This window comes from Hippoglossus stenolepis, chromosome 19 (genome assembly GCF_022539355.2).
Source record: "Hippoglossus stenolepis isolate QCI-W04-F060 chromosome 19, HSTE1.2, whole genome shotgun sequence".
Classification (NCBI taxonomy): Eukaryota; Metazoa; Chordata; class Actinopteri; order Pleuronectiformes; family Pleuronectidae; genus Hippoglossus; species Hippoglossus stenolepis.
This window is the reverse complement of record NC_061501.1, coordinates 17,016,813-17,044,254: the sequence shown is the minus strand read 5'-3', so window position 1 is coordinate 17,044,254 and position 27,442 is coordinate 17,016,813. Positions and strand designations below refer to the sequence as shown.

Below are 27,442 nucleotides of genomic sequence, written 5' to 3'. Positions count from 1 at the left end.
TGTATTTCATGTATTTACAGTATTTATGGTTTATTCAGCAGGAATCGTACAAAGTATTGTAGAGTACATGTATATGCATGTATTGTATATTTTTCCTATACTAGTGCTATACAAATACATATTATTGTTTTTATTTAGTAAAGGGGTCTGAATCATCTCATTTAACAGATTATTAATATATCATTATATATATATTTTTTCTCTTGTCTTTATAATAAACTGAATCTCTCTGGATTTGATCAGATAAAATATCTGCAGAGGTCGTCTTGAGACGAAGGAAATTGTGGATGTTATTAAACTTTTGTCCAAGGTTTTATAACTCATATCTTTTCATCTTTGCTTGTGAGGATAATTGTACTTCTTTGTAAAATCAGACCATGAGAGTCAAGAACAGTTGAATGAATAAATCTTTATTATACAGAGAACCTTCCCAAAGCTTATTTTTTAAAGAAAAAGCTTATTTCATTGTTTGATTCAATAAAGAAAACATTCTTGTAAATGATGTAAGATTCACTTCTGCAGTAAGAAAAACAATATATTCCTATTTGAGTGTGTTAACATCACCACGTAGACTAAACCATGAGAAACAGGCAGAGGAGTTAATGTGAGTTTATTAGTTTCATCTCTAAAGTCCCGAGCAGCTAATACAGAATTAAAATATAAAAAATATATTTAAAACATATACACACTGCAGATCACTTTCATTCGATGTCTCCATCACTCGTCTTTGCAGCCAGTCTGATCTGTGGCCTTCATCCTGGTCAGGTCGATTCCCTCGCTGGTCATCAGGTCTTTGGCGTGCTGCACCGTCTCCCGAGGCGGGAAGCGCGACCGGCTGAGGATCCAGGCGAAGTCCACGTGGAACAGGCGGAAGAAGTCGTTGCACGAGTACACAATGGTGAAACTGGTGTAGTCAGTGGACAGAACCCAGTACGGGCTGTAGGGAGTGACTGGGAGCAAAGGTCACAGAGGGAAAGAAGATGATGGTGAGAATCTTTCATTATTCATCAGATTCATAAAACAAAACACCAAATACGATGAAGAAAGGTCGTCTGCAGAGTCTGATGAAAGATGGAGGAGTTAGTTTTGTGCTATTTGGGCCTCGTTAGGTTTCTTCACAGACATCTCATCATAGTTTAAATCTTAAAATCTACATCCACAGGGAGATTTGAATCTCTTCAGTCGAAGGACAGAAGCATGAAGTGAGATCTGATGTGAAGCTTCCACAGACTCAGACAGACGAGCTCATTGTCTCTGACAAATAAAGTGATGCTGATGTGTCACGTATCAGCCATAACGTCGTCATTCATGAGGTATGTGTGTCTTTAACCAGCCTGAACTCAGATGATCTCAACCACGAAGAACCTGAATCGTCTGATTTTATTCTTAAAACACTCGACTCCTCCGGAAGTAAAAACAAAGAGGATGAAGAGGAGGAAGAAAAGTTCTCACAGTACGAGAAGCTGACTCCCAGTTTGGCTGCTTCTGTCAGGTCTCGAACCACCGCCGTCCCTTCGCCCGTCCTCCTCTTGCCCTGACTGAGACACACAGAGACAGAGGGAGACTCTTTGTTAAACGAATGTTAGTTTAATTAGCTTTAAATCTCTCAGCTGACTCTTAAAAATGTTAAGATGTAGCTTTGGGTCAAACTCAATACAAGGATCAAGTTCTGTGTGTATTTATACACAGTCTGTGGTGTGTACTCACTCGAACTGAGAGTTGAGCACCCGGATGGTTCCGTCTTTCCTCAGAGAGTAGTTCGCTTCGATGCACTTTCCTCTTTCAAATGAAGCAGGAAGTTTCTCGATCTCGTACCATCTCCCCAGATACTGTTAATACAGACATTAGGTATTATTACTGTGTGTTTGTATATATGTAGAGTATATAATCCATGTGTTTATATATATAGAGTATATGTGTTAATGTCTGTGTCACCTGCTGGAGGTTGAAGCCGGGCTGAACTTTGGGTGTGTTGCAGGGACCCCAGTGAAACGTCTGAGCTGCCACCAGGGGGAGCAGCAGCAGCAGGAGGTAGAGGGAAGACATGTTTCCTTCAGGAGCGAAGAAGAAATGTGTTGACGTCATGTTTATGAAACTAACCTGGAGCAGTGCCCCCTACTGTATGAACAGCGCCACTGCACAATATGTAATCAGAAAATGAACAAACGTGACAATTAAAATCTTCTTTGTGATTGAAACTGATCATTTATTTATTTAATTATCTCTCCTTATAATATTTTATATTATATAATTAGGGATGAAAATATTTACAGAGAATTGTTATTATTAAAGATAATAAATGGAAATCAAAAGGAGTCCGGTTGATGTGTCAAGGACAAATTGATTTTATAACAATCTGCTTTCAAATCGAGCCAGAACGATTCAGATCTTTGTGGCTGAAGCCAAGAATAATATTATCATAGTGTATACAGATATGAAACCTGTCAGTGATTCGTCATATTATTTCCATGAAACTTTGATGCAGATCCAGGAATTTGTATTAACTTTACTCTCTGAGAAATTAACTAAAATGTCCTCGATGGAGTCGTGTCCTCCACTGAGTGTTATTCAAGTTTGTCGTGTCACAGTTTAGTTTCTTCCGAGTTGAAACTTTTGAAACTTCTGAGTGTAAAAAACCTCAGAATCTAGTTTATATAATGTTTAAAGAATATAAAGGAAATCAAGTGTCGATAAATCCCTAAAGATCTGTCAGGGAAAGTGAGAATTGGTTCAAGTACATATATTTATAGTTACATAATTCAATATTTAAAATATTCCAATTAAAGATCACCACAAAACTCTCAAAGAATAATAATCATATATATTCCTTCAGTTTAAAGTGTAGTTGTGTGTAAGGTGGAATATACGAAGTGTTTTTGTTCTAACTTCATTTTAAAGGTTTTAAGGATGGTGTCTGAACAAAGTTCCTCTCTGGAGCCTCGAGGACGTTGAACTGCAACGTTTACATTCTTGAAATTATTTAAATTACAGCTTCTATTGTCCCGGTAGAGAAGAGAAGTAGTTGTACAGAGTTCAGTGCAAAGTAAAAAGATAATTTTTCATGCTTTGTCTCCGCAGGTCTCATGTCGCCACACCTGTTCTCCTGGTTTCACATAACAGCTGCATTCAGGTCAGTCTGCTTATCCTCACCAGTGTCTCACCACGACTCAACCTCAGAGTTTTACTCTTTCATTTCAAATAAACATCTATAGTTACTGATGCAGATTGATAAAATATGAATTTACAACAACAGAGGATGAGACCAGGTGGAAAACAAGTGAAGTCATGAAACAGAGATTAATTAGTTTTTAAAGACGAGCTGCAGTTTAGAATAATCCCCATAAATAAATCATTCTTACCTCCGGTGAGTGTGTGTGTGTCCGTGTGTGTGTCCGTGTGTGTCTGTGTTGAAGACGTCCAGTTGTCAGGTGTGGCTCCGAAGCTGCGTCTCACTGAGGCTGAGCTGGAAACTCTCAGACGCTCAGTTATATCAGCAGCTCACACACACGCACACACACACAGTGGGAGTGACATCATGCTGTGTCACTCCAATAGCACGCTTCTGCTCATTAGATAATTGTCATCATGTGCACATTCCCCCCCACACACACACATTATAGTGAACTTGCAGACGCTGTGTAAAGGGTTAAGTACATTTCATCCGTTCAAGTTACAGAACTCTAATACTTGTAGTTCTAGTGCTTCCTTGTTGTCATGGTGATGACTCGTGCAATCGTTAGAATTTGTTTTTAGTTTTGAATAATTGTGCGTGATTTGTTTTAACAGCAGCAGCCACTTGTCTATTGTTTATTTATTTCATGAATGAACTGGAAGCAAAGTTTTAAAGTTTTTCTGCAAACAACCAAATATAATGTGCTCAAAATAAACAGGCTCACATTAAAGGGCCTCAGCATCTGTCTTAAAAATACAAATATATAAGATATACAAATGTAAAATATAGTTTAATTTGCATTCCTGCAAATACTAGAAAGCTTCACATTCACTTAAACTTTATTTTTTATTTATGTGCATGTTTACTTTCCTATTACTTCATGCATCTGCAAAATAAAAGCTTCTGTGTATTTTGTCAGAACGATATATTTCCCTCTTATTCTTCCCAGATGTTGCAAGTGTGTGAAACAATGAGAGCAAACAGACAGTGAGACTCTAATAAAGATTATTTATTTCCAGTGTTTGTTGAGAGGGGGCATCGCACCATGTTCTGCTGTACACAGGCCAGATGTTCTGCTGTACACAGGCCAGATGTTCACCAAACATTGTCTCATGCAGTTCCTTTCTTTTTTTTTTTTTTGTCCTTTTCCTCCCGGGTTTTGAAAAAAACGCATTTGAACTGCACGTGAAAAAACAAGTGAAGGTGTTGAAGTCGAAGAAAAACAAACACTGACATGAACTAGAAATGAGTTTGAACGGGAAGAAACAGAAAACCTGTGGAATGCCTGTGAAATATTTTCCTCCTAAACTTTTTGTTGGTAAAAACTGTTAAAAAAGAAAACAAAAAGAGGCACTTTTTTCTTTTTGAGATAAAAACACATGTAAAAAGTTTTCTTTTGGACTATAACTTGACAAAGTTTGGAAATAAAAACTACTGCACCGAGCATTACATACTATAGTAACAGTATTTTTTCGTTAATGTTTTTCAGTCTTTATTTGATAAAACTATAATAACCCTCCGAGCTAATATCTGTCTGTTGTGACCGTGCTGTGAAAAAAACCCACAAACTTCCCACAGCACCCGGCTCAGAAAGCAGCCGTCAACTAAACCCACAGACTTCAAGTACAGGCAAAAACAAAAAAATACATACACGTCGTTTTTTAAAAATGACAATATTGTCACAAGCAACTAGTGTTAGTCCAAAAAAAAAAAAGGAGCGAGTAATACATTCTTCATACCGTTTATAAGAGGAAGAACTGAACCGAGATTCCTTATTTCTAAAGGTTTCCTCCTGCGTTCTTCAGTAACCGTTTTTCATTAGTGCTGCGAAACAAGCGTCAAGAGTCCGATTCCGTCACTTAAACATCACGTCGACGGCAAAGTCACATTCTGTCACGAGTCCGTGTTTCTCCTCTTTCCTTGTCTTGTTTTCCAGTATGGCCGACGAGTCAGTGGAAATACACATAAACATCTCTTCAGCATTAATCCAGTAACAATCATGTAGGCCTATACACAGTATGTACAGTAGATACATAAAGTTTACTTTGTAGAAAAAATATTGTGCAGTAACCTTCGCTCAAATAACCACATTCGCACATTTACTCATTCATTCTGTTTGTCCTCACAGATACTGGTAGAACCGCGAGCGGACGACTTGTGCTCCAGAGAGTTTGTGTGGGTGAGCGTCCGCCCCGATGGATGCTTTGCTCTTCCCCTGCAGCCCGCTCCCGTTCACCTGCTCCCCTGCCGGCGGCTGAGCGTCCGGGGTGGCAGGAGGAGGAGGAGGCGGCGGCGGTGATGTTTCAGGAGCGACGCCCAGACATCTGCAGGATCGTCCTCGGGCACGGCTTTGGGTGCGAGCTCCACGCTCGGTTCAGAGCCTCGGCAGCGCTCTCTGGAGATCCAGTCCCGGACGGAGAAGTCCTCTGAGGAGCATCTGGGTTTGAGGTGGTCCAGCAGCGAGAGGTCAGCCACCTTATCCACGCCGCCCTGCTCCCGCCAGTCGTTGATGACCGCCAGCTCTGCAAAGTCTCTCTGCCCGCCCATGGTGTGCCGCCGCCGGATGTTCTTCTTCTTGGCCCGAGCATCCTGAGCTCGGTTCTTCTGAGCGAACATGTCGTCAGCAGATGTTCGTATCCGCAACTTGAGCCGCTCTGTGATTTTAAGGTGCCACGCTGGTTCGGCGCGCTCCGACTCGCTGCGTGAAGACGAGCTGAGGCTGCTGGTGGATCGGCCTTTCTTCATCACCTCCAGGACCCGAGACAACCGCGTGGAGGACTCCGACCTCCCGCTGCTGCGCTCCCCGCTCCCAGCTACGCCCTCCATGGAGGACTCGCTGTCTGTTTTCTGCCTCAGTGACCACCTTCTGGAGAGGGTATCGCACTCAATCATCCTGTGCGACGGGAAAAGGCGGCGTGCTTCCAGTTTTGGCACGACGCCTCCGTCAGCTGCATCTCTCGCCTCGGCCTTCTCCTGACTCTGCTCCTGGCGCGGCGTGGACTGGCTGCTGCCACCGCCCGGGGCAAACACCGGGAAGTCGCTCTCGCTGTCCGTCTCCATGGGTCGCCCCTCGCTGATGAGCTCACTGCGCTCGTCGTCTGCCTCCTCGCCGCCCTGCAGCTCCGGACTGAGCACACTGGACTCGGCGCCGGTCAAGAACGTGATGGAAGAAGTGGTGGAGTAGTCCGAGGTGATGGAGCTCACCTCTGCACCAGCAGACGCGCCGGCACCTCCTCCCTGTCCCATACACACTCCTGGGGGCAGGTCGGGGGGGGCTCCTCCAGACCACTTTTTGGGTCTCGACCGCGGCACCGATGCTCCCGAGCTCATGGTCCCGAGGTCCGAGGTGTTTTCATCCAGCTGAGACGGAGGATCCGACAGGGACGACTTCCCTCGAGGAGCTGTCTGGTGGCTGATGATCGGCGAGCCGCAGATGATTGGGGACGGGGAAGAAGACGAGTGGCGGGGCGGAGTCTTCTCCTTCAGGAACAAGGAGTTTCTATGCTCTCTCTTGGCTTTGGGCATCAGCTCCACGGTTCTCCCGTTCTCCTTCCTCTCCTCGGCCGGGGCTTGCTGCTTGGCGTTGGGGCGAGTCTCGCTCTGGGCCTCAGCCTGGAGATGGTGGTTGGGCTTCTGGCCAGGGATTTCCTTCTTGGGGAACACAGAGTCCAGGTCGTCATCTGAGCTGCTCGGCTGCGGCTTCTCCTTTGACTTCTTTCTTTTGCGGCTGGCTGCAGCAAAGATGGAGGAGACCAGGAGCTCTCGGCTGCACTGGTCCTTCCCTGAACCCCAGGAACCCTGAGAGAAGGAAGAGAGAGGAACACAAAAATGAGAATGTGCAATGCAATCAGGTCGAAAAGAAGAAAAACCCTTCGCCCCTGCCTGGAAACTGAAATCTGTACTCCACCTGCTCCCATGAAGCACCACAAACCAGAGAAGTGGACAGAGAGAGGAACATTAGCGAGTGTCATTAACAGGAAGCACATTATTGTTTCCATGCCAGCGGTGAAGCAGCAGCAGCAGCAGCAGCCTGAGCTCTGTCATGATGTGGCCATGAAGCTGAAGAGAAGCAGCCACGGAGCAGCGGTGCAATGATGGAGGCAGCTGCTTATTCTCACGACACATTCCGGAGGATTTTTCTGTCTTTTCTCAGATTTTGCAGCCTGGAGCATTAGGTCTGTTGTTACGAAGCAGGAATATTTATAGACTTTTAAAGGCATGAAGTGCTGCAGCTCACTGGTTGTGCTGAAGCCTGTTGGACTAACTAACACTCAAAGTTTTGTTTCAACCAAGTTACAGCAAACTTTCTTTTGCCTTAGTGGTGTTTTGCCATGCAGATTATTTAGAGCCTGATACCAAGGCAGATATTAGGGACTCAAAACTTTCTGATACTGCAAAAACATTGAATAATGATTCCTATGATGTCGTTGTCAAACCCTTATGGCAAATAAATGTAATTGAGGTTTGATATTTTACAGTTTAACCATAAATAAGAAAATGAAAACACAAATACGACCAAAATATGTTAAGAAAATCGAATTTGGATCGGAGGTGAAGGCACCTACCTCCCTTCATCCTACTCTACCAGAGGCCTGAGAGCGTTTTCACCAGACACACACACACACACACTCACCTTTGATTTAGCCGAGTCACTGTTCGGTGAATCTGCAGGAGAAACAGAAGAGAGGGAACAAGTCAGATACGACACAGACACACACGCATGTGGAGCAACACGTGAATGTGATGAGGGAGGAGAAAGGAAAAAGTTGATGAGGAGAAGCAGGATGTTTGGTGGGAAACAAAACGCACAACAGACAAGATGGAGGACGACACGAGCAGACAACGGGCCATGCTGCACACGGGGACAGATGAGCTCTACGTTACACTCAGGGCCACGTCTACAAGGCATGTGACGTTCTTTCCCGACTCCAACAGCACACGTGTGTTTCCCGTGTCTCTGTGATACTGAGTGCAACTTCAGCCGTGACCACAACAAATACACTGGACAGCGGAGCAGGTCACGTGCCATGCAACACGAGGACACGCAGCAAAACCCTGTCATACAGACGAGAACATCTGAAACCACGGAGAGAAAAGTTACTTTAAATGCGTCAAATACCTGATTTTCTTAAATACTATGTTTGCTGATGAATAAACATGTTTTCCTTTTTGATTTCTCAAATGTTTAACGTAGTGTTGACCGGAGCTTCCTGATGTTTTTGTCATAAAGAAACATGTCTGTCCAAAATGGAAACTTTTCACGGCCTGCATATTTTTTTTCCCCAGCTTTGTGAATTTTTCAGATCTCGAAATTGTTTAAGGTTTATTTTGATTATAACATAAGTGAATTTTATAAAATAAGAGTTTGTGGTTTTCGTTGGACAACGACGACGAGCAATATTCCCTCAGATTGTTTTACTTGAATGTTTCTTAGAGGAACCGGGAGATGAAACTATTCACAAGGACAAAAAGCTAAATTGAAAAAATAATAATCTCGTGATCTTTGAGATTTATCTTCTGACTCTGACGGGTTTAAAGACCAGTAAGAAAAGACCATAGGATAAAACAGCCCACGTACATTTATTTTTATATTTACATTTATATACATTTTTATAGTTTTGCTTTCTTTTAGTTCTGATCTTAAAGAATATTGAAATCGTTTTATTCTATCTTGTTTTACTCATCCGTAACATTTTTCTATTTGCTATGTGATCTTCAAATTGCTTTGAATTGTTTCCTATTGTTTGCCTTCAAATTTTCATGAACTCGTAAAGCTTCTTGTAAGAAAGGTGCTTTGTAAATAAAGCTCTTCAGCTGAATTGATGGAGCAGTGCGCGGTGGTGGTGGTGGTGACATGAGTGTTACCGTGACAACAATGACATGGTGACGACAGAGACGGCTATGGAGGAAACCAAAAGGTTAAAGCGAAGTGACAGGGGGGTCACAGAGGGGCTACTACATGAGACACTACATGAGAGCGAGAGTGTCAGCGAGGAGGAAACCTGCGATCAGTCCTCACCTGCTCTGTAATCGTCTTGATAGCGTCCTCAGGTTCGGACTCAAATTTGTTTTCTGATTGTGTGACATAGCCAAGCCCCCCTATACACCCCTTGCAATACACAAGATGGCACAATATGCAGGTGCACACGGACGTTGTGACGTAGGAAACCATACCATGCTATCTCTCCTTTTGGCAAGCTTGCAGGACAGTGAGGAGAGACAGCGGAGAGCCTTTCAGACAGTAGCACCGGCCCGTGTTAGGTAAACTCTGACAGACAACACCGGACACTGTACCGTACCGTGCAGCCGCTTCCTTTCCCCTCGCTCGTCACGGCGTCTTTGCTTTTACCACTTTTCCTTTTTTCTTTTCTTTCTCTTTGGCATTTCCTGTGCTTTAAAAGAACTGCGGGTTCCTGCAGACTAGGCAGCTACACTGGGGGCAACAATCCTCCTTCTTCCTACAGTTCCAGCTGTCCATCACGGACATTATAGAGTCCATCAGTGACATCATGGTGTGATAGACTCCTCCCACTTGGCCTGTGTCAAGATCAGTATGTGTGAATGCTGGGAAAGCCTTTAGGACACCCGACAGAGCCTCACTAGAGACAGAGGAATCAGAGGTCGCCTTTCACTGTAAAAACATCTACTTTGTGACGTGGGAAAGAACATGCCGTATTAGTGCAACAGTGGGCGGGATAAGGGGGGGGGAGGGGGCGAAGCCGAGTAGTGGAGTCTGATCCAAACGAGTTATTAACGGGCAGAGAGATGATTGAATAAGGAAAAGAACGTCTAAGTCTTGTACTTCTTTATAAAACACTGCGGAATGCTGCCTAAAGCAAATGAAAAACGGGACAATTTATCGCGTCCTTTGAGTGACGCGAATAAATTGTCCGCTCGGACCCACACAGGCGTTTGGACTCATGGTTAGCCATAGACATTTCTATCTAGTGGCAACAGCCAAAGAAGCAAAAGAGGGGGAAGCTTGGACTTAAGGAAGAAGCAGCGTTATCACAAACATCCGTAAGTCGTTGTTAAAACACCAGCGGTCTCCTGGGACCACAGCGAGCAGCAGTGAAAGGACAGAGAAAGGTTAACCCACCACAGAGTCGGTTCTGCCAGAGGCAGAGCGTTACCTGATACTTCACCCTGCGACGCGGCGGTGCGGCCGATGTTGGTGAGGAGGTGGTCGATGTTGGGGATGGGCTGGGACTGCACGGCACTCATCTCGTGGGACACAGTCTGCAGGAAGCAAAGGGAACGCATCAGGTTTGCTCACGTGCTTAAAGCGACCTCTCGCTAGATAAACAAATCATTTTGAATTGATTTGATGATAACAAAGTTAAATCTAAGAGCAGAAGGAAGAGTTTTATTATGGTAGTGACGCCTGTACCCACCACTGGATCTCCATTTCCATCTTCAGTGAAAAACCAGTTGTACTAGAAGCAAAATAAAACATGAGACGTTAGGATTTTGTGTTTTATAAGCGAGGAGATCAGTGAAGAGGCCACGGAAACGTGTGATTCTCACATTCTGAATGAGGGTCTCTACGATCTTGTACTGGTCGGGCATGTGTGTGACCATGTGAGTCATGTTGTCCTCGGTGGTGCGCACCAGAGTCGGACCGAACACGATGGCCAGGTTCCTCGGCTCCATCTAAAACGCAAGAAATGAAGTTTAAAGCAAATTTTTGATCCTCTATTAAGACTAATGTTGGTTTTAAAAGATACAAAAAATGAAGTTCCGTACCTTATTCTTGTCTGAGTTATCAGCCACACATTTCAGATGAGCTGAGAGGAACTTCAGGGTCTCGTAGTGATGATCTGGTAACTCATGAAGCTGTCAGGAAACAGGAGAATAACAAATGACAGGATGCAACAACAGATGGAAACAAACAAAGGATGAAATAAACTACTCACCAGCCTCTTGATCACTTTGAGTCTCTCCACTGGGCCCTCTACCCTGTTGGCCTCTATGAAGTCTGAGTATCTATCTGTGGGGGGGGGACAACATTTTTCATTTTAAAACATTTTCAAAGCTTTCATGTAAAAAACTGGGTGTAGTTAACACTTTTGGCCACTAGATGGCATACATGATCCTGTGAAAACAACTCACCATTAGTGAACAAGGGCTCTGGAAGTTTGCGGAAGAAGGACTTGAGTAAACTGCTGATCACATTGAGGTCCCTCCATTTCTATGAAACAGAAACACAACTTAAGTATTATAAGAGAAACCCTGAAACTTATTACCTCCAGTAATGAGGTGATTTCGCCGCTGTCCGTTTGTTTGTCAGCAGGTTTACGCAAAAACTACTGAACTGATTTCCATGAAACTCGGGGGAAGGATGGAACACAGGCCAATAAACCTTGGCAGAAGTATGAACTCTACTAAGTGACATTCTGGTTCAACCTGTATTATAGTTTTAGGCTCAGAAGAACCTTTCACAACATCCACTGTCAGAAAGATGTAGTTTTAGCTACTGAACTCCACAGCTTCTAACGGTGCTGATGTAGTTACAGTACTTATTATGCTTTTGTATTTACTGAATCTTGCCAATAAATTACAGTAAACGTTATTGTTGCTCTGTGCACAAAGGTCGAGATGCAGCTTTAAAAATGTCAGTCTTGCATCCGGCTCTAAACAGATCGAGGTCCAGCACTTACACAACTTCAAGGAGAGTATAATTAAAGCAGCAGAGGATCGATGGAGTGACTCACATCATCCTGGACATCGATATCATTCATGCCCTTGTTGTTGAGCTCCTCCTGCATGTTGGAGATCGCTGCGTTGTTCCCCGGGACTCTGTAGATGCCTGTGTACTCCAGCCCCCTCTCCTCCACCAGATTACAGCAGACCTCCACAATCAGAGGCACAAACTGGACGATATATATGTAAAGGGAGAAAAGGATAAGGTTATTGGACATGCAAAGAACGCAGATAAGGTAAATAACATCTTTATGAATGTAAATGAGCACAGACCTTGTTTGACAGTGCAGGAGGACAGTCGTCCAGCCTCACTCCGAACGTGACGCCAGGAGACGGCTTCTTCTCGAAAGGTTTCCTCATCAGCCCCGGGATGCCTTTCCTCCATGTCCCTTTATCCTTAGGAGGGCTGGTGTCGTCTGCAAGGACACAGCGAAATAATGAGAACACAGACGTTTTAATGTGGAGGTAACACTTTACTTCTGCCCTTTCACAACCAGCACCAAGGAGGTTTGGTTTGTTTGTTTGGAAGCAAGATTATAATGCAGGATTTATGTTTTTAACCTTCTTTAACATTGAGACATTAACACTGTAGTGCACGTAATGTTTCTCTTCCTCTTTTCCTACCTTTGTGCATGTTCTTCCTCTCCTGCTCAGGTTTGGGGGAGTGCGGACTTGTTGCTTTGGTCTCTCCTTTGCCTCCCAGCAGCGTCTGTCTGATGCTCATCGACTGGCGAGAAGGTTTGGGCGACTGCTCCGTCTTGCTGCCTGTGGGACTGAACGAGACAAGGACATGAACGCTGAGTGAGCTTCTCTGCACAGGACGGCGTGAAGTTCTCCACAGTGCCAGGACTCCCCCTCCTCTCCTCTCCCCTGCCCTTACCTCATCAAGGTGTTGTACTCCTTGATCTTCCTGCTGATGAGGTCATGGCTGGTGAAGACGCCGTTCTAAAAAAATAAAGAAAAGAGGAGGGAAGGAAGGAAGGAAGGAAGGAAGGAAAAGGGGGAGCAGAACAGAATGGACATGGGAAACAAAAAATGATGGTTAGTGCATCAGGTGCAACACCTTCCTTGACCCCCACCTAGATACAGTGGAGTGAGCGAAAAGAAAGGAAATATCCTGTCTGGGATTTTAATATATGCTGGATGCTAATGATGTTTGATTTAGGACCGATCTGATTGTCATTGTCAGATAGTCAGTGTGTTACTCTAAATGATTCCCCTTTTTGCTAGGGACCCCCTGGAACCACCTCAAGGGCCCTTGATGGTCCCCGGACGCCACTTTGAGAACCTAAGTATTCATTGAAAAGATTTGTTATAAATTTAGCTGCTAAAATATTTCTTTCTTAAGCAAAACAGGCTACGGGGTCAAGAGGACACGAGCGCCATTGAAATGAACAATGGAATATTCTACAGTATTAGAGGTAATGTTACACTGACAAGTGATATAACAGAGGATGTTCCCTGGCACAGTGACCTGCACAGAGACCCCGAGGCAGCTGCCTTGCTGAGAACTGATGAACTGTACAAGCTGCCAAAGTCTGCAAATAAAATCATAATAAAAGTAGAATTACGGCCGAGCAGTTGTTCGCCTCCGCCAACCTGTCGGGTCGCGGGGGGGAGTCACAATCTCCCCTTCTGCTCCCGAGTGATTCTGCAGAACATTATTATGTCACAGTGAAGTCGAACTTTAGCCTTTTAGATATTAAATGTCATCAAACAATCATTTTTATCGAATAAAACACTTTTCCGACGTGTGTTCTGTGACGTCATTGTGACCAAAAATCTAATCAGTTCATCTTTGAGTCCAGGTGAAGATTTGTGTAAAGATGTTCCCTCAGGGCGTCTCCTGAGATATCACTGTCACGGTAAGAGGACTCACATGCAACCTGAAAACTTAACGCCTCCAGGTTTGATGAGCAAGATTACACAAAAACAACAAAACAGATTTCCACGGAATTTGGACTAAGCTTGGTTCTCTTGATCCCTGGTTCTCACCTCCTCATCCAGGTTGCTGTTCTCCTGGATGACTCTGATCCAGGCCAGCATGTCCTCCCGGTCCTCGGCCTGGAACAGGTACTCGCAGTCCGACGTGGTCAGCCGCAGCACGTTCTTGCGCTTGGTGTCGCTGTAGGAGATGTCAATCAGACAGGCCTTGATGCTGATTGGCAGGGCCTCGTCCACCGCTTGGCAGTTGGCGTGAGCCTGCCCTTCCTTTTTGTCTTTATACAGGCAGAGGTAGTTGCCCCTCAACACGGCGTACATCTGCTTCCACGGGCGCATCCCCCCACCGACACGCTGCGGAGAAACAGAGTTTAACAAAGCAAAATAGAAGTTAAACAAAAAAAATATGCTGCTATTGATGACATCGTAAATACAAGACCTCAGGCAACAAGGTCAAAGGCAGATTTAAGTTCAAACAGATGATATCGTCAAACAGGGTCAGACTCACTACTGTTTATAAACTAAGTTACGGGTCATGTAATGCTTATATACGATAGGAAAGCTACACAGAGACGGTACCTTTCCCTTATCTGTGTTCAGCTGCTTGAAATGCAGCAAACCCTCCTTGGTGGCGTCGCAGAAGACATCAGATGAAGAATCTCTCCTGGAGCCCGAATCTTCTGACGACCTGTCGACTGCCTGCGATGGATAAGAAGGTGAGAGGAAACGTTAAAGACAGAAACTTCTCACCAGTCAAACCATTAGCATAAATCAAGAGTTATACTGGTGCGTCTCAATGTCACATTTTAAAGGATCTACCATATTAAGGTTGATTACGAAAAAATACACGTCCACACCCTCTGAATCAATAATCTACCAAAAACCAGCCTGACGTTGCTTTTACAGACGTCACTATTTCCTGTAAAGTTTAATCTTCTGGGTGTGACCTAACGAGCTGATAAACCCGGCAGGTAGCTGCTGCACAGAGCTGACGAACAAATGTATTGTTGATAAAAATCCAGACTGGACTCACCCTCCGAAGACCTTTCAGACCAGGGATTAAAGACCTCCTACATGAAAGAGACATGAGAACATAATTATACTGAAAGAGCTGGAACAATATGGAGTAATACTCTTTTGTGAGATGTCACTCACCCTCTGCTTTCTTCCCGGTAGTTGTCAAGACCTTCATCGTACGACTTGGAACGCTCGTTTTTTGTTCCAGAATCTGACTCAATAATTGTGAGACGGAGAGAATCTATTAAGAGAGGGTCAAACAATCATTTAAAAAGTGGCCGTAAGCTGTGATATCGAGTTCAAACTGTTGCCGAATTTCATATTCTGCGATAAAATACAACAACAGTACCTTGGTCATGTGACAGCTGTCGACGAAAGACGGGGGATGGCGAGGTGGGGCTGGGTGGGATGGTGGTGATGATGGGTGCTGCAGATATGACGGCAGAGGCAGGGATGTGGATGGTGCTGTCCAGGTCCAGACTGGGACTGGATGGTTCGTCTACGGACAGAAAAGGAGGAATTTAGCTTCAGGGCGAGAAACAAAAATCCATCTACTGAATGATGAAAAACATTTGTATTTACTATTTGAAACCAGGGACCAATCGTGTCAAAAACAACAAAGAACGTCTAGTGTTAAATCATCATCACTGTGAACTGCTAATACACCAAACAAGAATAGAATATATTGCTTTAAATGGAAGGATGGGCAGGATTCTACTATGCTGACCTCATATACACCTTTGTAATAGAACATCATATTGCAAATTAAATAATAATAGATACACAACGTCTCATTCATCACCGCTATCTCAACTCGACTAATCTTTTCAGCAGACGGCTGTAAAGTGCTGCGATAAGAAGCTGAAAAGAAAAGAGCGATGCAGTCAGAAAGTAAACACGCGTTCCTTCTCGGATAAGCTGGAACACCTTTCCTGCTAAATACACACGTGCAACGTGGTCGGCGAACATTACACCCTCCCAGACAGCGGTGTGTCATAACATCTGATATGCAGTATCAGCACGATAGCGAGCCCTAAAAACAAATTGAGAGACGCGCACGACGAACAAACACTGACAGAAATGAATCATATCTGCGGCTGTGGTGATGCAGGCAGCCACATATTATGTTCCTGAACACTGTCTAGGATTAAATAGAGCAAAAAGCTGATGACAGGAGGAGATTTCTTTTTTAGTAAACTGGTTTCAAATCATTATTTTTTATGAATTAATTTAAGGAAATACAACTGTCAAAGGATTAGATTCCCATAGATGCCAGTGCACATCTGCTTTGAAATCTCTTTCCCCTCGAACCTGGAGAGATCATCTCCCATGACACAACAAACCTCTTTTCTGAAACGTCAGAGCGATGACTATTGCATGTAATCACTTGTTTGTATAGCTTTTATTCTGTTTCTGGGAAGACGGTGACACCCACTGATGTCTGACACGTATGATGTCGACATCAAGACTTTTGGGGATGTGGAGTGTCCAAAGGAAAAAATCCAACCTATTTTATTTTGCTGTTGAACTGAGATCGACTGGACAAGAAATATTCAGCCTATATCAGATACATAACTAATACTACACTCTACAATTTGTGTTACTACACAGCAGCTTTGTATTAATTAGACAAACACATAATATTAGTTTTTTGGGATCAGGCTCCTGTTTACATGTTTTTTATGCCGAGCTAAGCTAACCAGCTTTTAGCTCTAGCTAATAAACGTGAAATCAATTTGATGTTAGGCGATCGCTGCTTTAACTTTTTACCTCACATTCTGGAAAAGAAACATCTCTGGTGTTAAATAAAAACACTGGGAGGTGCAATGATAAAATCAAATCTAGATCTAGATGCACAGTAAGTGTTTGTGTACACAGGAGGGAAATGGTGCTAGAAGACGATAGGATTAACTGCTGCAGGCTCTCGGGACAACAGGCGAATACGAGAGCTGCTCTCATTGGCTGGTTATGAGTCACCAATGGCGACGCGGCCGTGGATGCGAGGTTGAGTTCTAGCTTGTTGGGTTTCTGTCTGCCAGATGTGAGATGACACAACAGAAGCCACTTCAGACAATACTTCAGTTTGAACAACACAACAAGTGAAATCACGCTCTGCTGGACTCTGACGCTCAATGGATGACACAGAAAACAAGGCGATGTTACAAGTTGCACGTACTTCAGCAGCACAGAGATGTTCCAAGGAAAAAATGTGTGTCAGACTATAAAGTGTAATTGAAGCGGATTGCTGCAGGAATGACCTTATTTCTCTGTTATGTCACAGTCCATTAGGGCGACATTCTTAGGTTTCTCTTGCTGTGCAACACTGTGGGGGAATATGAGACATTTCAGAGAGTGGGAGGGCAGGTCTATTGAGTGTGTGTCTGTGTGTGTGTCTGTGCTGCACGACTCAGATGCCAGAGAGGTTTGAATACGTCATGGTTACCTGTAGAACAGTGTGACACTTACACAAAACAACCACACACCTGACACAGTGTCATCCTGAGTTCAATGTGCCACAACTAATTAGTTTAAATTCCTACAGGACACTTTCTGCTGTGACTGGAAATTCTGCTTTTTGTTTTTAATTCAACACAAGCACTTTCAACAAAATGTCTTGCTTTTCAAGAATAAACACACTAACTCTGTCTGCTATGGAGACACAGTTTAAAGAGAAGGTGGTTCTATGGATTAGGTGCAGTCTTACCTATAAAAGGGATTGAATCCAGGGAGTCATCAAGGTTATTGGATCCAGACGTGTGTCGTGTGTCACCCAGCCTCCTTAGATGCATCTCCCTACAGCCGTCGTTGGACATCCAGCACATTGCATCGGCAGAGCCGGCCTTCACCAATGGTGGTGACCTATGAGTGACTCCTCCACCGCAGTCATTAACGGCTAGTACATAGGACGGAGGGCGAATGTGAGGAGGTTCGGTTTTCTTGTCTCTTCTTAGGACCACTACTGTTGCATCAGGTCCTTCTACTCCCTCTGCAAGACCGCCATTAGTTCGTACAGGTGAGCTGGTGGATGTGCAGGTTTCTCTGACCTTTGGCTTTGGGGTCACAGCTCCGTTGCTAGTGGAGGTACCAGAGGAAGCTCCAAGTTGTCTCTGCATGGGCAGTTTAGAGGACGGACCAGAGCAAGAGGAGGACCTGGCTGCCAACCCGGCCTCCAACCTATTCTCCATTTTCAGACTGTCAGCCCTGCCCCTGAGCTGGAGGTGCAGAGGGGAAGGGTACCCCAGATGGTTGCCACTGATGGCAGCTCTTTGGTCTTTAAGAGGGTCTGTGGTTTTGATAATGGGTAAGGCAGGTAAAGAGTCTGAGATGGCACTTTTCACAGGCAGACGTGAGGGTCTCATTATGACCCCGTCTGTCCTTGGTGGTATTACAGAGTCTGTTGTACCTTTAGTAAACACAGGAGCAGCTAAAGGTGAGATAGATAATCCACTTCCTCGCCCTTCGTTCTCCTGTCCAGGGAGACTCCTGTTTAGATGAGGTAAAACTTTCAGGCCTGCTCCCTGCCTGCCGGCTCTGGATTCCTCTGCCTTGTCAACCCCACCTGGCTCAGCAGGCTGCTGGCCCAGGTAGTCGCAAGACCGTGCCCGAGGTTTGGTAACTCCTGTCGGGGAGGAGAAGGGCAGAGCGTCCTGGGAAGAGCTCCGAGGCCAGTTCCTGTTTGGTATCGTCTTCTCTGTTCCACCTCCAAGCCTCTCTTGGGAGGCGCTACGTAATGGAGTTGTCACTGTAGTACCCGGACTCTTTGCATCCATCCCACGGTCACTGGATATGCTCCTCTGTCTGACCTGGGAGGCTGATGCCGCTCTCTGGCTGGCGCTAGAAGGGGGAGGCGTACGTTGCTGGGCGTACGCAGAATTAGAATTAGCAGCTGCACGCAAGCTGTCCAGGCGCTCCTGAATGGTGCGGCAGCCATACGTGTGCAGCCTCTTGGCGTCAATGTAATCCTTATAGGTTGTGTAATTTCTCCAGTCAATGTTCTGGTGTGGGGAGGTGGATGAGGCTGTGGGAGAGGGTGAGTAGTGGTTGGTGTTGGGTGAGACAGCAGTGGAGAACGTGTCCGGCGATGCAGCAGCGACAGGTGCCCGTGCAGGCGGGGTTAAGGGGTCCGCATAGATCGCACCAGGTCTAGAACTTGAGGACGGGGAGTAGACCGGGCTTTCTACGGGACGGGAAGAGGGACACTGCAACTGTGCACCCCCAGGTACTGAGGGAATAAGGGGTCTGGGTCTAGCTGATCCAGAATCTGGTGGAGAACTGTACCGGTTTTCCTCTGTCCTGTGACTGGGGCCCGCCCGAGCGACCCAGGGCCCCCTGTCAACTGGATCAGGAGGCATGGCTACTGTCCTCACATTGTCATTACAGACACACACCACAGTCTGAGACTTTGATGTCTGCTGGGGTGGGGGTGACGGCGGAACAGGGACTTCCACGCAGTGACTCTGTTCAGTGGTTGCCCCTCTTCTTCCTGGTCCCTGAGCTGGCCCTCCAGGGGTCTCATCGACCGGGGCAGGCTCTGATGCCTGGGCCATGCCCGTAGCCTTCACTTCTATCCGAGGGTAGCATATGGGAGGGGGCTCGGGGATGTTCTGCGCATTTCCGCTGTACGCCTCGTTTCCTTTGAGGTATGCATCCTGGGAGTACGCCTGCAAGAGATTAAAGGACATTGTGTCACTTAGGTTGCAGAGAGGTTTGAGAGCAGAAATAGATACACATTAAACTGCCAGAGAACATCGCGCCCAACCCGGAACAGGATACATTAGACCCCTCTCAACAACGTTTAAAAAAAAAACAGGGAGTGCTGCAGAGCTATTTGTGAAGCTATCAGACTTCTGCCATGAAAAATATGCTGCAAACGCACATCCAAAAATAGCAGACAATACAAAGACTGTTCTATTTAGGCCCTCGTTTGATTTTCCTGCTCAGAAACCACAGCTGTAGGGCAACCGATTTTTTAAATCACTCGATATACTGACACATCTATAACCTGACACTTCATCTCCCTCAGTATCAATCTGTTTGTTTGTAAAATACCTCAACTGCAACACCGCAATGTGGCTGCTTGCATTTTAAGAGTAGAGAGAGAAAGGTAATCTGAGAGTGTCACTTATTGACAGGAGGCTCAGCTTAATGTGATGAGATTATCAGGAAGACAAACAATGTGACTGCAGTCCCTCAAAGAAGTGTAAGTGACGGACCCACAACTGGATTCTGCCTTTCCATATAAATAAACAGCATGGTTAAGAGACACGGCGTTCCAGAAATTCTTTTCCAAACAAACACAACAATTGTTCTCGAAAGTTTCTCAATCTCTCTCCTAGGAGAAGGCAAACAAATATTACAGTATGCCATTTTACAAATTATCATAAAAAGCACCAGATGTGGGGGAAAAAAGAACAGCAAATAGAAAAAGAAGGCTGGAAAGTCCAGAATAAACCCTCGGAGCCAGAAGTCAGGATTAAAGCGGCAGGGGTTTACCCACCTTTGGTGCCCAGAGGCATGAGGAGAGGGAGAACGGGGGACGTCTCTGCCTGCTGTTGCCAGCTAACGCTACTTCTGTCAGCATGGCTCTACAACTCTACTGTCCCTGTAGAGACTAAGGTACTTTCCTTGAGTAGAACTCGGAGAAAACCCCTTAAACTTCGCTAGAGCTCGCTCTCCAGTTAAGTATCGTCACGGACAGCCTCAGAAAAATCTCCTGGTTGCACGCTGACCTCGTTATATTTCCTCATCCTCCCAGCTCAAGAGCCCTTGAGAAAATGAAAAGGGAGAGCGCTACGGTGCTGGACTTTAATCGATGGCCCTCTACCTGAGGTGTCAAGTTACAGCAGCGGTAGGTCTGCAGCCTGGTGCCTCCCTCTGCATTTGCATAAACCATGCAGGGAAATATAAACTAATTTCTTGAATGAGGAAAGTACAGAACAAAATGTTTGAGGTCTGCTGACAGATGATATCTCTTTTTCCAGTGAACTCATACACTCATCCCAGTAAAGGAGGGGAATTACAAATGGGCTTTTTTGGGAGTTTGCCACCGACTACATGTGAAATTACAAAGTCAGAAACCTGCGAATCATCCGGACAGAGAACTTAAAAGGAAAGTCATTGTTTAGTACAGATTCCCTTCTTACCAGAGCTGTGATATCCCTGGAAAACTGCAGTCCACAGGTTAGAGAAGCAGAGAGGAGAATAAAGAGAAGTAAACAGGTGAACACATAGAAAAACGAGCGATACACAGACAGCGATGGAGATGACACGTGGAGAAAGACAGTGACTTCTAGCACAGGCTAAAAATACATCGTGCAAAAGGATCGCAGAGCCGAGAAATCACAGTCTGAGAGTGGAAGAATTAGAGAGAATGAGAATAGAGGTGAAGTTCAGCAGTGTTGGTGTCCGTCCTTCACGGACCTGAATATCCTCTGAGTCGTTGTGTGCTCATCCCCGTTATTTCCTTTTCTTACCCCCCCCACACACACACACTGCTGTTACAATACGCAGGTTTTCTCTCCTCTCAACACACTCAGCATTTTTTCCCTGTGCTGTCACTCTCACCTGCTCACAGCGGCACCTCTCCTCCCCCTCTCTGGCTTCTGAGGCATTTCAGTCGCACTCACTCAAACACACACACTCTCTCCACTCGCCTCCTTCCACTCATCTGATCGACGCTGCCCTATCGTACGTTCACTTTTGGGCGAGCATAAACACACGCGATTGCCCGAGCGACACTGGCTTCCTCCCTCGCTCACTCGCTCGCTCCTGTAAACAGTGTACCGAGAGGAGAGTCAGCTGACTGCAGCTGCACTCCCTCCGGTAGTGTGTGGGCTCCATGCCTCCGAAAACAGGAAAACATAAACACATTTAAAAGCAGACACAGACACCTTTATGCATATAACGCTGCACGGCTTGATTAATTATAACTCTGCTGTGATAATAGTTATTTCTTAGACACTAGACTGTATAGAAAAACTTAATTTTTATTGATGAGGATTAACTGAGAGTGAAATCTGCAGTTAAATGTATATTGTTCTTTAAAACTGACTTTGTCTCTTGGAACATTTAGAGCGGTTTGACCCCTCGGATTGTAAACAACTGTAAAATAAAATTTCCCTAAAAATCCCCGGCTGGCAAATGAAGCTTTAATTTTAACTCATGCGTTTCTCAATGGCTCATTTGAAATCCTGAGCCTTGTGAGTCCTCACTCATTCCAAAGTGCCAAAAGCAAGTTATTGTGGCATCTGGTAAGCTGCGGCCAAGCTAACAAGCTATGTGAGGAATTTAGCAACACAGTGGGATCTGACTCAGTTCTCCGCTCCAACAAAGAGGATTTCTCAAACTGGGGTGAAAGGCGTCGTGTGGCGACTGGTTTGACGTGGTCTGGTGCTGCGTTATCGTCTGTTGGGGCTGACTGATGGCGTGGGCTGGCTGTGTGTGTGTGTGTGTGTGTGTGTGTGTGTGTGTGTGTGTGTGTGTGTGTGTGTGTGTGTGTGTGTGTGTGTGTGGAGCCTGAACACTGGGTCAGTTCCTCTGTTATTAGTTTTTAAATCACTCAACACTGAGGTTGACAGTTTTAGAAACGCAGCCACCTGACATGAGACGATCGATACCAGGCTTCATGGTCCAAGATCAGAAAAAGACTGGAGGCATGGCAGTGCTCAGAAAAACTAACCGTTTCCACACAATAAAAAAACAAAAACATATTTAAAAAATAAAAATCATCAACTGATGAATGAATGCTTACCAGCTGCAAGATGTCCTCATCCTTTGGCATCACACAGAGCTCCAGTGAGGCATCGCTGATTGATGCAAACGTGAGGGGGAGATGGGAGAAGGAGAGAAACTGTTAGAACAGAGGGTTCAATCAGAGGAGAGCCATGACAAACGTTTTACACGTACAATCCGACCCTCTACAGCTGCGGGTTAATGGTGTGTGAAAGTTAGACGTGCATTTGTCAGCGATAAGGAAACAATCTTTGCAAAGCTGAGAGTGTTTTCTCAATAGAAAGTTTCACAACGGTTCTGTATTATTTTCTGTGTCATTAGTTCACAAACACGCAGCGAAGCGATGGCGGTGAGGAGATTAGCTCTTGGGCACCAGAGTCTGAGTCAGTCAGTCTTAAGGTCAGGGTCTGATTCATCACATTGGGCCCCTGTTGATTCCGATGTGATGATGTATGATTATCAATATAAACTAAAAAATGTTTTGGAAGCAGAACAGGGCCACAAGTTGAAGGAGGCCATAATGCAAATGTTCAATTACTGGGCATTTTCCTGCTTTGCCTATTCTTCCTTAAAATTAACCATAAAATTAAACATTGGCAAAATCGTACCTGTTCTGGATCAAGGCTATGACTTGTGAGTACGTCTTTCCAATGATGCTCTCTCCATTCACCTTCACAATACGATCCCCTGCACAGAATCACAGAATAAGTAAGTTACATTTATTTAATATGACATCCTTCAAGTGCTTGACAAGAGTATAGTTCAAATTCATCAGTTAAAGAATCAAACAAAAAAGCATAACCACATAAAACAGTAGGAAAACAAGGCACAGGCCAGTTTGAATAAATGAATCTTTAGCTTCTTTTTGAAGGCGTCCACACAGACTGTGAGATCTTATGTCAATAGGAGGAGAATCCCACGGCTTCAATTCACCGACGACCAGACAAACTCTATGACCGGCCGGGTCTGAGAACTCGACTGTTCAGGACAATTATCTGGAGTCCAGTCAATACGGTTATTGACCAAGTGAACTCCTCCGCGGCTTCTTCTTCCAGCACAAACACACATCAAAGCAGGAACACCAATACTGGTTTATTTGAAAGACCCCATGTTAGGATCCATCCTGTGTTAGGATCCACATCCATTAACATTTCCTGAAGACGAGAGGTGAGTTCAGGAGAGGAACTAGATAATTGTGGGAAAACAGTGCACTCCTCCGTCCCGGGAGAGGAAAGGAGAGTGATCAGATAAAGGCACAGGGCTTTACAGGATTTGTCCCGGGCCACTTGACATTTCCAGTATTACAGAGCGCGAACCTGGCAATAACATTTACTGCACGGAGCTTCAGCTGTCACCGGGAAATGAAAATGGAAAAAAGAGCTGATTAGTTCTTTTCACCAGAGGGGGAGTCTGTTCGAGTATTTTCTATCCTTCATAATAAGAAATGATTTGTGGATTAATAAGAGAAACAAAGTGGGAGATGCAGTTGATATAACAGTGTGCATATTACACTTTGTTCAACCTCCCACAAAGGAGCCATCTGTTATTTTGTAACCCATCTCTGTTTTGCCTGGCAGGTTACAAGGAAGTGGAATTACCTAGAGAACAGATGTGAAGAAATCTTGGCATCAAGCGGCGATTTGGGGTCAAATGTGAGACGGTCGGAGTTAATCTCAAGACCTGCCAGTTAACAGGAGGAGTGCAGCGATCTCCATGGAGACCGTGTGTTGCACTGTATGCCCATGTATGTGTGTGTGTGTGTGTGCGTACCTGTACAGAGTCCAGCTCCGTGGGCGGGGCCTCCCTCCTTCACTTGCTTGACGAAAATGGTGTCCATTGGCTCCAGACGGTTTCGCTGTCTCCCTGGTAACGAGAGAGAGAGAGAGAGAGAGAGCACATGCACTCAGTGAGGACGAGCAGCAGTAGTGGAGAGAGAAGTAGGCCATGTTACACTGGAGCTGGAAATTCAACTGCACCAACATCAGTTCACACGTTTCCTCTGGTTTCATCTTTATCTTCTGCTTGTGCTATTTACTGAGTAAGTCTAATGAAGCTCATGCAGAATGTTTACGATAGAGAAGTTCATTACAATTTCAACGCTACTGAAAAGAAGCACATCTGAGTTTTGTTGTACATACTTTATATATTTCAGCGACTTCTTGCTGATGCTTCGATTGCACCTTGCTTTTCTGTTAATATTAATATTAATATGAATGTCCCAAACGCTGTACATCTGTCTTTCCCTTAAACAACACATCCTCTGTCCCTTGACGCATCCTCTCACTGCCTCTACTCCGCTGTCAGATGTGTCCTGAGGTGCAGACAGTGACGGGGGGGTCAGAGTTTGCCGACAAGGCTGCATGCAAGCGAGACACAAGGGACTTTGGTTTCATGTGGCTCACAAAACACGACGGCACGCCATGTCGTGTGAAGTGCACAAGTGTATTTATTAATAAAAAAGAAAAGGGCACAGAAGCAGAGTGACTGTGTTTGTGTGAGTCTGATTTAAAAATATATAAATTTGTCTTTTCCCTGAGCCATAAGCTTCAGTCTCATTTGGCCTCAGCTGCCTTTCATGGCCCGCAGACTTAAAGGAAGTGCAACATCTGAGCATCCCACTGTTCTGTCCTCAGGGGGACGCCAGGCACGCATGCTCCTTTCATGAATGCCCCGCTTCTTGTTCGCACAGCAGCAGATACATGCATTTATGACCCAGAGGCGCCCGGTGAAATCAGTGGTGCGTGTGTGTGTGTGTGTGTGTGTGTGGGCCCGATCGACTGGGGTGGAGCAGACGTGGTGTGAAGAGCGACGTCAATGGCGACGGGGGGCGATGAGTCTTTTGAGAACCAGTAACATCAGTCTCAAGCCCCAGACTGGTCGCCAGCGTGTCGCACAGCCTTGTCACCTCAGATGTCCTTGTATCTCATGATCGTGTGTCCTTATGTCAGTGCGTTCTGCTGCCCCCCCTCCGTGTGGCTGAAAATGTTACTGCATGCTGAGGATTAACATTGACGACATGCAATGTTTTGATCTTCCATATGATAATCATCTCTGGGCAATAGAAACAACAGAGGAGAGCTTAGAAGGATAACTGGCTGATGGGAGATTTAATCCTGACCCTTTTTTAAAATCAAATTAAATTGTATTTGTACAGATCATATTCACAAATCACACTTTGCCTCATAAAGCTTCACAATCTACACAAGGTGCGACATCCTCTGTCCTTAACCCTCGACTAGTGTGAGGGCATAAAACATCTTTAAGGGCCTCAGGAGGACTTACAAGAGAGGGATTCGTCTCATGGACAGACAGGTATAAAAGGTAAAAATAACAATATTCATAAGCTTCATACGAAAAGACAGTGTTGAATATAAATGGAGAGATGCATCAATGTTCACTGTTACTGGGGAAATGTTGACAACAGCTGTACACTTCTTTTTGATCCAGCAGAAGGCAGTAGAGGACATAAAATATCTCTATGAGGGACAAACTGTATTTATATTCCAGGTAAGGTGACCGAGGGGTCCCAGGGGTCGTGAGATATTTCCTGAGGGATGGTTTAGAGAAAAATATGATTGCATATATTAAAAATAAAATTACATATTTTAGACTGGTGATTGTTTTTACATAAAATTGTGTATACAAGTGATAAGATCGTATTTAGAGTGGATGTTATTAAGTGTGTTTGTGAGAATCAAAGTCAGTGTGCACATGCTTGCACAAAACCATCCTCATTATTCAGGTGGGTCACAACAAGATAAGGCAGAGAACCAGGGATCTTACTGAATCACCTGGTCGCTAACGACATGACTTCAAACTTCAACCTTATTGACGCGTTGTTGGATATGACTGACCCGTGTTGGGTGTAGAGATGTCGACTAACGCTCCCTCTACCTCCCCTCCGCCTCTCTGCTAGTGTGCGTGCACGAGGCAAATTCCCAATCCAGAGCCAATCTCACCGAGCACCGACGCTGCAGCACAAATTGGATTCTGGAAGTTTCCATGCCCCGCAGCTGGATGAGCAGGATTAAATGTGGAAATCTAAAGCTTTGGACATTTTTAATGCTCCCAACTGTCTTATCAAAGCATAAACTACTGTGTGGATTAATGAAGCACATCAGCCTCAAAATGACTTCGGTTTGCTGTTCCAAAGCTCAGAATGAGTTGAATAACCGCAGCTATTCTTGGGTGGTACTTACAGGGAAACAATGACGCAACGACTTTTTTAATTTTTCAGAATTTAAAATATGTGACGGCTCATGGTCAAGGTCTCAGTGGAGCACATATCTCCACTAAGGCCCAATAGTCCCCTTACATTCAATTAAGCCACACTTCATTTTACACACTTATATATATATAATGCATCATTCCCTGGGAAATTGGTGAAAAACAGCCTATCTCACAATGTTAAAGAAAGTGAAAAACAAAATCCTGGATCTGTATCTGGACTCATTCCCTTTCTTGGCTCACGTCCTCAAGTTTCATGGAAATCCATTCAGTAGTTTTTTGCATAATCCTTGTGATAAACAAAGAAACAAACAGATGGGCAGGAGCGTAAACATAACCTCCACGGTAAAGACGTGAAGAAGCTCCCAAGTGGACCCGATACAAAGCACTGGTTTGTTGTTTTCAACGCGTGGACCACAACTCGCATTTCAACCATATATGAAGCAAGAAACCATTAAAACGCTGTTTCCTTGCTGTACATTTCCAGTCTAGCAGTTAAAGGCCTTATACTGGCACGGTTGTGTCTCCGCGCTGCTCTTTGGCCTCGACAAGCTCTGGCTTGGCTGCCGTCCCCGGCTGCACAGCTGGGCCTGGTTGTGTGGGCCAGCTCCCCGCTCCCCTGTTGTTTTGGGTTAGATAATGTTATTCTAC

General features: G+C 44.9%; 2 protein-coding genes across 2 annotated transcripts in view; both read right to left on the bottom strand.

The window, feature by feature from the left end:
- Positions 1-389: 389 nt before the first annotated feature.
- On the bottom strand, positions 390-3,502 carry apodb (apolipoprotein Db). The gene is made up of 5 exons (XM_035142575.2): positions 3,360-3,502; positions 1,936-2,051; positions 1,708-1,829; positions 1,453-1,538; positions 390-950 (listed from the first exon to the last, which is right to left on the bottom strand). Exons 2-5 carry the CDS (start codon positions 2,044-2,046, stop codon positions 718-720), a joined length of 552 nt encoding a protein of 183 aa, XP_034998466.1. The 5' UTR covers positions 2,047-2,051; positions 3,360-3,502; the 3' UTR covers positions 390-717.
- Positions 3,503-4,160: 658 nt separating this feature from the next.
- Positions 4,161-27,442, bottom strand: part of LOC118098317 (rho GTPase-activating protein 21) — a 37,217-nt gene continuing 13,935 nt past the window's right edge. The window contains 23 exon segments of the mRNA XM_035141989.2: positions 4,161-5,491; positions 5,494-6,970; positions 7,806-7,837; positions 10,306-10,411; positions 10,567-10,608; positions 10,700-10,825; positions 10,919-11,008; positions 11,089-11,162; positions 11,285-11,363; positions 11,887-12,045; positions 12,149-12,291; positions 12,500-12,648; positions 12,756-12,820; positions 13,871-14,170; positions 14,396-14,515; positions 14,850-14,886; positions 14,972-15,074; positions 15,183-15,332; positions 17,538-19,494; positions 20,977-21,000; positions 22,584-22,638; positions 23,173-23,251; positions 24,335-24,427. Of these exon segments, the coding sequence (XP_034997880.2) occupies positions 5,295-5,491; positions 5,494-6,970; positions 7,806-7,837; positions 10,306-10,411; positions 10,567-10,608; positions 10,700-10,825; positions 10,919-11,008; positions 11,089-11,162; positions 11,285-11,363; positions 11,887-12,045; positions 12,149-12,291; positions 12,500-12,648; positions 12,756-12,820; positions 13,871-14,170; positions 14,396-14,515; positions 14,850-14,886; positions 14,972-15,074; positions 15,183-15,332; positions 17,538-19,494; positions 20,977-21,000; positions 22,584-22,638; positions 23,173-23,251; positions 24,335-24,427 (5,657 nt within the window). The 3' untranslated portion in view covers positions 4,161-5,294.

Coding starts and splice junctions, on each gene's coding strand:
- apodb (XM_035142575.2), bottom strand. CDS start 2,046: ATGTCTTCCCTCTACCTCCTGCTGCTGCTGCTCCCCCTGGTGGCAGCT. Junction 1,830..1,935: donor CCGGCTTCAACCTCCAGCAG/GTGACACAGACA, acceptor CTGTATTAACAG/TATCTGGGGAGATGGTACGA. Junction 951..1,452: donor GGGAGTCAGCTTCTCGTACT/GTGAGAACTTTT, acceptor CTTTGCTCCCAG/TCACTCCCTACAGCCCGTAC.